General features: G+C 43.5%; 1 protein-coding gene across 1 annotated transcript in view; it reads left to right on the top strand.

The window, feature by feature from the left end:
* Positions 1-5291, top strand: part of elof1 (elongation factor 1) — a 56406-nt gene extending 51115 nt beyond the window's left edge. The window contains exons 3-4 of the mRNA XM_060855172.1: positions 2485-2555; positions 5081-5291. Coding sequence (XP_060711155.1) covers positions 2485-2555; positions 5081-5145 — 136 coding nt within the window. The 3' untranslated portion in view covers positions 5146-5291. The remainder of the gene's footprint in view (positions 1-2484; positions 2556-5080) is intronic.
* The last annotated feature ends 5022 nt before the right edge of the window (positions 5292-10313 follow it).

Raw genomic sequence — 10313 nt, 5'->3', positions numbered from 1 at the left:
TGTGTGTCTCTCTCTCTCTCTCTGCCTGTCTCTCTCTCTCTCTGCCTGTCTCTCTCTCTCTGCCTGTGTGTGTGTGTGTCTCTCTCTCTCTCTCTGCCTGTCTCTCTCTCTCTCTGCCTGTCTCTCTCTCTCTCTGCCTGTCTCTCTCTCTCTGCCTGTCTCTCTCTCTCTGCCTGTCTCTCTCTCTCTGCCTGTCTCTCTCTCTCTGCCTCTCTCTCTCTCTCTGCCTGCCCCTCTCTCTCTCTCTCTGCCTGCCCCTCTCTTTCTGCCTGCCTCTCTGCCTCTCTCTCTCTCTCTCTGCCTGTCTCTGTCTGTCGCTGTCTCTCTGCCTGTCTGTCTGTCGCTCTCTCTCTCTGTCTGTCTCTCTCTCTGCCTGTCTCTCTCTCTGCCTGTGTGTGTCTCTCTCTCTCTCTCTCTCTGCCTGTCTCTGCCCGTCTCTCTCTCTCTCTCTGCCCCTCTCTCTCTCTCTGCCCCTCTCTCTCTCTCTGCCTGCCCCTCTCTGTCTGCCTGACTCTCTCTCTCTCTCTGTCTGCCTGTGTGTGTCTCTCTCTCTCTCTCTGCCTGTCTCTCTCTCTCTCTCTGCCTGTCTCTCTCTCTCTCTCTCTGCCCCTCTCTCTCTCTGCCCCTCTCTCTCTGCCTGTCTCTCTCTCTCTCTCTCTCTCTGCCTGTCTCTCTCTCTCTCTCTCTGCCTGTCTCTCTCTCTCTCTCTCTCTCTGCCTGTCTCTCTCTCTCTCTCTCTCTCTCTGCCTGTCTCTCTCTCTCTCTCTCTCTCTCTGCCTGTCTCTGCCTGTCTCTCTCTCTCTCTGCCTGTCTCTCTCTCTCTCTGCCTGTCTCTCTCTCTCTCTGCCTGTCTCTCTCTCTCTCTGCCTGTCTCTCTCTCCCTCTGCCCCTCTCTCTCTCTGCCCCTCTCTCTCTCTCTCTCTCTCTCTCTGCCTGTCTCTCTCTCTCTCTCTCTCTCTCTCTGCCTGTCTCTCTCTCTCTCTCTCTCTCTCTCTGCCTGTCTCTGCCTCTCTCTCTCTCTCTGCCTGCCTCTCTCTCTCTCTGCCTGCCTCTCTCTCTCTCTGCCTGTCTCTCTCTCTCTCTGCCTGTCTCTCTCTCTCTCTGCCTGTCTCTCTCTCTCTCTCTGCCTGTCTCTCTCTCTCTCTCTGCCTGTCTCTCTCTCTCTCTCTGCCTGTCTCTCTCTCTCTCTCTGCCCCTCTCTCTCTCTGCCCCTCTCTCTCTCTGCCTGTGTCTCTCTCTCTCTCTCTCTCTCTCTCTCTCTGCCTGTGTCTCTCTCTCTCTCTCTCTCTCTCTCTCTCTGCCTGTGTCTCTCTCTCTCTCTCTCTCTCTCTCTCTCTGCCTGTGTCTCTCTCTCTCTCTCTCTCTCTCTCTGCCTGTGTCTCTCTCTCTCTCTGCCTGTCTGTCTGTCTCTCTCTCTCTCTCTCTCTCTCTCTGCCTGCATCTCTCTCTCTCTCTCTCTCTCTCTCTCTCTCTCTCTGCCTGCCCCTCTCTCTGTCTGTCTGTTTGTCTCAGTGTCTGTCTGTCTGTCCCTCTCTCTCCTGCCCGTGCACTCGCTCTTGCACTCTCTCGCACATGCTCTCTCTGTCTCGCATTCGTGTAACTCTCACTCTCTCGTGGTCTCTCGCTGTCTTTCTCTCTCAAGCTCTCTCCCCATGTCTCGCTCGTCCTCTCCCCATGTTTCTGTCTGTCTGTCTCTCTCCCCGTGCCTCGCTTGCCCTTCCCCCATGTCTTGATTGCTCTCTCGCCTCTTCCATGTGTCTTGCTCGTGTTCTCGCCCTCTCTCTATTGCCCAATCTTCAATCCATGCTAATGTATTACCTCCTACAGCATGATGCTTTGTCTTTCACATACTGGGTTGAAAGATTCAATATCGTACAGGCCCTCATTTCCTGATTTAAATTGTGGATATGTAATCAGATTAGGAAGTTACACTTTGTCAATTACTGTGCTATGTAAGTTTTGGGGCTGTTATGCCAAGTTGTGCTGTAAACTTTTTATTGTAGGTTTCCTTTCCAAGGTGCACCTTCTGAAGCTTAGTGCTTCAAGTTTATTTGATCTTCCACCTTATGGCCTTTCCTGTAAATACTGCTTATAGTGATTGAGTCTTTACTGTTTTTATTAAAGAGTACTTTTTTAAAAAAAGCAGCATATACTGTTGGAGTTTAAACACCTGTCAATATCTAATTTCATGCACCATCCAAGAAATACATAAATGAACAAATTCACTGAATGTTTGCCAGTTTCTTGACCAGAGAGGTCTGTGTGCATGGAGCTGTGCTTCCTGAATTCTGTTCTTAGCTATCTGCAGGTAATGCTTCTGTGATCCTTTTAAATTTCATAGGTTTTGCCTTTGGCTGGGGCTGAACAAATCCGGGTGGGGAGAACTAATGGGAATGGGTTTTCTCGTTCTGAGAATATTGTGTGGAGTATCATGTTAAAATTTAGTTATTTCTAATGTTTTTCTCCCCACTCCCATTTTTTCAGGGATCGCGCACGGAATACAGGAATCATATCCTGCACTGTGTGTTTAGAAGAATTCCAAACTCCAATAACATGTATCCTTCATTTAAAAGCAAAAGAACATGGTTGGAGAGATTCTGGGACAGTTCACGTCCATGGATATTCGGTCTGACCTTCTCCTTGTCCATACCTCCTCATGGCCATGTTTCTCCATTCTTGTGTCAAGCATACAACATCCAATTTAGTAGAAGTAAGATCTCAAGGAGTGAAATGATCAGACTTCAGCAAGTGTGGCCTAAAGCTTAGTCAGAGATTGTTTGTATGGATGCCCTCAAGAATTCAAGACAAAACTGTAGAGCCTGGGCGTAGATAGCTGAAGCCAGTGTTAGCAGAAATTGGGGCAAAGGAGAGCGGAGATGCTCAAAGTGAGTGTTGGAGGAGTGTGACATTCTTTGGTTGAATAGTGGAGGCATCCGCTTGTTGGATTGGACATGGGAAGTGTATCACTGAAGAGGTTTGAGATAGGGTGGAATGTGGCCATGAAGGGATTTAAATGCAGTTTAAAATTCAAGGCATTGAGAGGACTAGTGTCTAACTTAGGCTTATTACAAAGAGGATAGGATACAGACAAAAAACAAATACTTGGTGAGCTGAAGTTTGTGGAGAATAATCTAGAAGCAACAAAAACATGGATGCGATTTCTACAGAAGGTGGAAGTAGGTGGATGTTGTTATGGCGATCCAAGTATTTTTGTGATGCAGAATATTTGTGATCAGAAGTTTTGTTTGGGTTTTGATAAAATGATAAGACTGTGATTGAAGTCAATGGCAGAGAGGGTTTAGAGTCAGTGGTGAGTCAAAAAATAATGGCTTCGGTCCAAGTTTAATTGGAAAGAAATATGGTTTGTCCAGATCTTGATATGAGCCAGGTATTACACCAGTAAAGTGGCAAAACAAGCAGCGTTGATTCTGATCCAGTAGGAGAAAGTGAGGACTGCAGATGCTGGAGACCAGAGTTGAAAAGTGTGATGCTAGAAAAACAAAGCAGGCCAGGCAGCTTATGTCCGAAACATCGATTCTCCTGCTCCTCGGATGCTGCCTGGCCTGCTGTGTTTTTCCAGCATCACATTTTTCAACCTTGATTCTGATCCAGATGTACTTTGCAGTGCTCTTCTGGTCAGGTTGCTTTCCTCTACTATTATCAATTTCAGCTCGTCCACAAAGATGGTGTCTGTATTCTCATCTTTAGCCAGTCTTGCTCACTCATTATAATTCCTGTGCTCATTGACCTACATGGGTAATTACTTGATCTTCACACTGTGAACAGGTTTACTGAAGAAAAGTGTTAGGTTGATGAGCTAGCAGATGTAAGCGATCAGTTGTGGAAGCCATGGATATTACAGGATGGAGATTATTGAGATTTTCTTTTCGGGTGGCACTGCACCTGTCTGATTTAATTTACATCTACAATCATCCACACCAGCTTCTTCCTGTACTGTTCCGTCTGAAGCCCTCCAAGAATCTCTTCTTGGTCTCCTTATTTCTCATCTCCATGCAATCTCTGGCAACATCCTCTGAAAACTTACATACTAGTGACACACATTTCAAGCTCAAGTTCACTGCTGCTTTGTCTGTTCCCTCCACCATCTCTTAAATGACAGAATGAGCAGAAATATCTTCAGCTGAACGTTGGTATGATTAAATCCAGTGTTCTCAAGCTGCCAACTTCACCTCAAAAGCTGCCTAAAGCTGAACCAGTTTTTTTTCACAGTCTCTGCTGCATTTAAACTTGATCAACCTCCAACCATTCATCTATGCCATAACAACGTCCATTTTTAGGTTGTAAATTCATCTACCTGTGCTCCTGCCTTAACATTCTTGTGGTTTACATACTTATTCACATCTCCAGTTGCTCCACATTTGACTATTCTACCTTGTTCTTGGCTGGCCTCTCACTTTTAACTTTTTGTGAACTTAAAATCATCAAAGGTCTGTTGACAAGTGACAGTGAGTCTTGTTAATCGATCTGTGTTGAGTGAATTGGATAAAATTGGTGAAGCAGCCCCTTGAGAACTGTTTCTTTAGTCTCACTTGTAATCTCTGTTTGCACTACAACCGTCTGAGATATCTGCTGTTCTTCAATGTTGATCTCTCTTGAGCACCTCTGATTTTAAATGTTCCACCATTGGGAGCTGAGCCTTAATCTGCCAAAGGTCTAATGCCTGGCATGTTCTCCAACTCTCTTCCTCTTTCTTTCTTTAATACACTGCTTAAATCCTCCCTATTTGACCAGACATTTAGTCATTTTTCCTAATAAGAGCACTATATATATACAAGTTGGTTTTGCTGTTGGGATAATGGTGAGATTAGTTCTCCCTGGGTGGTAAACTTGGTGAGATTAGCTCTTGCAATGGGCACTGGGTGAAAAGGTTAGTGAACAGAATTCTGTACTTTTGGGCCCATTGTTCAGGAGCTGTGGGAAGAGTGCACACAATTTGATGTCCCTAAATTCCCTTTCCCCCAGGGCACTGGTTTTGCAATTCAGTGTTAATTTTGGTGATTTTAGATGACTACTGTTGATTTCATTGCTGGTGTCGTTTCTTTAACTGCTGTTAACTCAGATCTGTCAGAGCCAGTGGATGTTTACAGTGATTGGATTGATGCCTGTGAAGCAGCAAACCAGTAGTCTATGCTCAACTCCCTTAGATTTTTACTTAAAGATGTTTTTGAGATTGCTTTTTTTGAATGTATATAATTTGAGTTCGTGTGGAATCTGCTGTAATCCATTGGACTGTTCACAGCCTGTGTTATTAAAAAGTTAGAATTCTTCTATTTTTTGTGTGAGCTTTTACTTCTCTATGTTGAATTTTAATGAAGTGAGTGTGCCGTTGTTGGGCTGGGGTGGACAAAGTCAGAAGTCACATGATACCAGGTTACAGTCCAACAGGTTTATTTGAAATCACAAGCTTTCGGAGCACTGTTGCTTCATTAGGTGAAGTGGAGGCAAGTGCACAGGAATAGAATTTATAGGCGGAGAGATCATTGCAAGATAATTCTAGGTAATTAAGAATGCCAAAGATAATACAAATGGTGTGAGTGAAATGTTGAAGGTCTGAATAACAAGTCTCGACTGGTGACCAAAAGTGTCAAATGGTGTGAGTGAGGTGTCAACAGCTGAATGGCAAGTGAAGGGATGACCTATGATCCAATTGATTAAGGCAGAAAAATAACTTCAACAAATACATACCAAATGGCTGGAATAAATGATAGGTATAAGGAAGGCTCTAACCAAAATAACAACTAATCTAAAACTGTGCAAGTTAATGAAGGTAGAGATAGTAACAATTTATCAAGGTGATGGTGTGAAAATAGGGACAGTAAGGAAGATTTTACAGATACAAAACAGTGTGGTGGGGTTACATGTAGTGCGACATTAAGCCAAGATTGTGTTTGAGGCCATCTTAATTGGTACAGAACTTGGCTATCAGTTTCTGCTTGGTGATTTGGCTTTGTTGTCGACCTTGAAGACAGCCCTGGAGGACGCTTACCTGAAGATTGGAGGCTGAATGTCCTTGATTGCTGAGGTGCTCCCTGACTGGGAGGGAAATTTTAATGGGTAGCTTTTGTCTTTCAGTGAATGTGAATGCCCAATCCCCAGTAAGTTAGCATGTGGGCACATATGAGTATAGGACTGAGACTGCATTAAGTGTAACAGAGATGCATTATGATGTGGAGGTGCTGGTTTTGGACTGGGGTGGACAAGATCAGAAATGACATAACACCAGGTTATAGTCCTACAGGTTTCTTTGAAATCACAAGCTTTTGGAACGCTGTTCTTTCATCAGGTGTAGTGGATGGAAGCATAAAGGCACAGAATTTTTATGCAGAGAGCTAATGGTAAGATAATTCCAGGTAATTAAGAATGCTATAAGATAAATATAAATTGTATGGATCGACTATTGACAGGCTGAATAATAAATCTTTGCAGGTGATCAAAAGTATCAAATAGTGTGAGTAAAGTGTCAACAGCTGCGCAGCAAATGAAAGGATGATCTAAGATACGATTAATGATTACAAACGATCAAAAATACGATGGTGTTGAAGACAAACCAAATGACTGGAATAGCATGATACCATCACATGTGGGAATACCGCCTACCACGGACACGGTACATACTCGTGAATTGGCCAAAGTTGCCTTACTTATATGCTGCAGGAAAGGATGCCTAGTGACATGCTATATTGGCAAGACCACGCAGACACTGACAATAGATGAATGGACACTGTGCAACCATTGCCAGGTAGGAGTGATCCCTCCCAGTTAGGGAACACTTCAGTGGTCAAGGACATTTAGCTTCTGATCTTCGGTAAATGGCCTCCAAGGTGGTGTTCAAGATGCATAACGACACAGAATCACCAAGCAGAAACTGATGGTCAAGTTCTGTACCCATGATCCCTGTACATGTAACTCCACCATGCTGTTCAGTGTTTGTAAAATCTTCCTTACTGTTCTGTTTTGACACCATTATCTTGATAACTTGATATTATCTCTCTACATAATTAGTTTGTACAGTTTTGGATTACTTTAGAGCCTTTTCATGCAACTCTGATACCTATCGTGCCATTCCAGTCATTTGCTCTGTCTCAAGCATCATCTTATTTTTGATTTTTTTTTGTAATTAGTAATAGAATCATAGGTCATCCTTTCACTTGCTAACCAGCTGGTTGACACTTTCCTCACACTTTGACATTTTTGGGTCACCTGCAAAGAGTTGTTATCCAGCCTGCCGATACTCCACTCACACCATTTGTATTTATCTTTGACACTATTTATTTACTGGAATTATCTTACCATTATCTGTCTGCATAAAAGTTCTGTGCCTGTATGCTTCCCTCCACATAACCTACCGAAGGAGCAGTGCTGCAAAAGCTTGTGATTTCAGATTAACCTGTTGGATTATATCCTGGTGTCATGTGACTTCTGATCTAAAATTGAAGTTAAGGCATGAAGAAAATATAAATTGCTCACCAAGAACATAAATCCTTTAAATTTTAATTAGTAAAGATGGACAATAAAAAGTACCAAGCAATAGAGAACAATTTAAGCAACAGAGTGGGACAGACCAAGGCCCCAGTCTCTCACTGGGTTGGGTTTAACTAAGTTGCAGTTTGCCTCTGGTTTGGGAAGAATTTCTATGAGTGGGGCGCAATTGTAGGTTGCCTTTCAGCTTGGGTTTTCTTTCTCTTCCAACCAAAGTAAGTGGATAGTTTTTGAAGAGGGTGTGTGTGTGTCCACCTCATTCCCAGTCTCTGGGTTTACACACTCATTCTCACTATTGCATGCCCCACCTCCTCTTATGTATTCACCATCTCTCTCTCGACAGTATATCCTTTCTCATTCCCTCACAAGCACATACACACACCCTACCTCAGTCGTTCCCTTATACAGAAAGCATGTGGTGTATTAGCTTTTATTCGTGAAGCCATTGAGTTTCTGAACCATGAGGTCATGCTGCAGCTGTACATAACAGTCTGGCTGCATTTGGAGTATTGCATACAGTTCTGATCACTGCATTATAGGAAGCATGTGGAAACTTTGGAAAGGGTTCAGTGGAGATTTACTAGGATGTTGCATGGTATGGAGGGAAGGTCATATGGGGAAAGGCTGAGGGATTTGAGGCTGTCCTCATTAAAGAGAAGAAGGTTGAGAGGTGACTTAATTGAGACATACAAGATAATCAGAGGGTTAGATAAGGTGGACAGTGAGAGGCTTTTTTGAGTATGAGGGGACGTAGCTTTAAATTGAGGGGTGATAGATTAGATTAGATTACTTACAGTGTGGAAATAGGCCCTTCGGCCCAACAAGTCCACACCAACCCGCAACCCACCCATACCCCTACGTTTACCCCTTACCTAACACTACAGGCAATTTAGCATGGCCAATTCACCTGACCCGCACATCTTTGGACTGTGGGAGGAAACCGGAGCACCCGGAGGAAACCCACGCAGACACGGGGAGAACATGCAAACTCCACACAGTCAGTCGCCTGAGTCAGGAATTGAACCTGGGTCTCAGGCGCTCTGAGACAGCAGTGCTAACCACTGTGCCACCGTGATACAGGACAAGTGTCAGAGGTAGTTTCTTTACTCAGAGATGTAGGGACGTGAAATGCCCTGTCTGCAACAGTCGTAGACTTGCCAACTTCAAGGGCATTTAAATGGTTATTGGATAAACATGGATAAAAATGGAATAGTGTAGGTTAGATGGGTTTGAGATTGTTTCCACAGGTTGGCTCAACATTGAGGGGCGAAGGGTCTGAACAACATAGAACTTTACAATGTTCTCAGTCCCTATCTCAGTCAGTTACTGTCTCTCTCCTACACCCTCTCGTTTTCAAGTTCATGCCTTCTTGCTTGCTTTTCCTTGTGTATGCTTGTGCCTTCTGGGTAGCTCAGGCATTCACCTTGCTTGTGCTCACATCTCCATCTCTTTGCTCATCCCTGGCCCGCTATACACCCTTTCGCACCATCACTGAGGAGTGCATTGTTAATGAATCTCCATTGTTTCACAAGATGTAAATGTACAATTGAATCTGCAAGATGCTAATTTGGTTTATTATTAGCTAGGGTTTAAAAAATATGACTCCAAACAGGTTTCATTTATAAACACAAAAATGTACTTAGTGTTAACAAGTGGCAAAACGGGTTGCTAACTACTATTATAACTGTGTAAGATGGAACATAAAGCTCTGCAGAATCTTTGTCAGTAGAAAAATACAGACAATAATAAAGTCTCATGAATCAAAAGACCAAAACTCAAAAGTGGAATGAAGTGACATTCTTAGTTGTTTTGGTGTCTGTCAACAAGATCATATTGCTGAAAATGTGTTGCTGGAAAAGCGCAGCAGGTTAGGCAGCATCCAAGTAACAGGAAATTCGACGTTTTGGGCAAAAGCCCTTCATCAGGAATTTGCCCGAAACGTTGAATCTCCTGTTCCTTGGATGCTGCCTGACCTGCTGCACTTTTCCAGCAACACATTTTCAGCTCTGATCTCCAGCATCTGCAGACCTCACTTTTTACTCGAAGATCATCTTGCTGTCAGTCTCAGGACAATTGAAAATCCTCGCTTCTGATCGATGGCCATTTAGATGGGTCTTGTTTATCAGAGTCTTTGAACAATGCCTTTTAGCCAAAGGGAAGGAAAGAGGGAGACCACTTGTTCTCTTGCAAATCTCTCCATAACAGAGAAAGAAACCTGTCTTTGTGTTTGTTGCATACTTTTCCAACTTTTCCACACTCCAGTTTGGCAAAATAGAAACTCCAACAGTCTAAATTTTGTTGCTAGGTAACCTGCAGCCCATTGCTCCTTCCACCTATTTGTCTAATCAAAGTAAGAAATTCATCTGACCTTTCTCTAAACAGCTCAGCTTTTCCAAAAGTCACTTGACTTTATGTAAATCACAGTACAATTTCACTTTTGACTTGAATTTTTAAAAAAGTGGTAAAATCTGCATCCTAGGCATTGGCCACGACTTTTGATTTTCCAATTTACATTCTCAAAAAAATATTTATGGTTCTCACTGTGTACCTGCTCCCCTTTGCAACCCCCTACATCTACATCCGTCTCATGCACCTTCTCTTTGTCTGTGTTTTTGCCACCCTCTTGCATACTTATGATGTCTACACAATAGTGCAAGCACTTGGTCTTCCCTAACATCCATCTGGCAACACGGAAACTCTCACTTGCGGTCTTTCCTTCATCTCACTGCTCAGTCACTCAACCACTCCAGTATTAAGGTCTCAGTTTGAATGAAGTCCCACATTCACACAGCTGGCTGCTGCTCCAATCACTG

Source organism: Hemiscyllium ocellatum, chromosome 45 (genome assembly GCF_020745735.1).
Source record: "Hemiscyllium ocellatum isolate sHemOce1 chromosome 45, sHemOce1.pat.X.cur, whole genome shotgun sequence".
In the NCBI taxonomy this organism is placed as follows: domain Eukaryota; kingdom Metazoa; phylum Chordata; class Chondrichthyes; order Orectolobiformes; family Hemiscylliidae; genus Hemiscyllium; species Hemiscyllium ocellatum.
The sequence above is the reverse complement of the archived record's forward strand: the minus strand, read 5'-3'. Positions and strand labels throughout refer to the sequence as shown.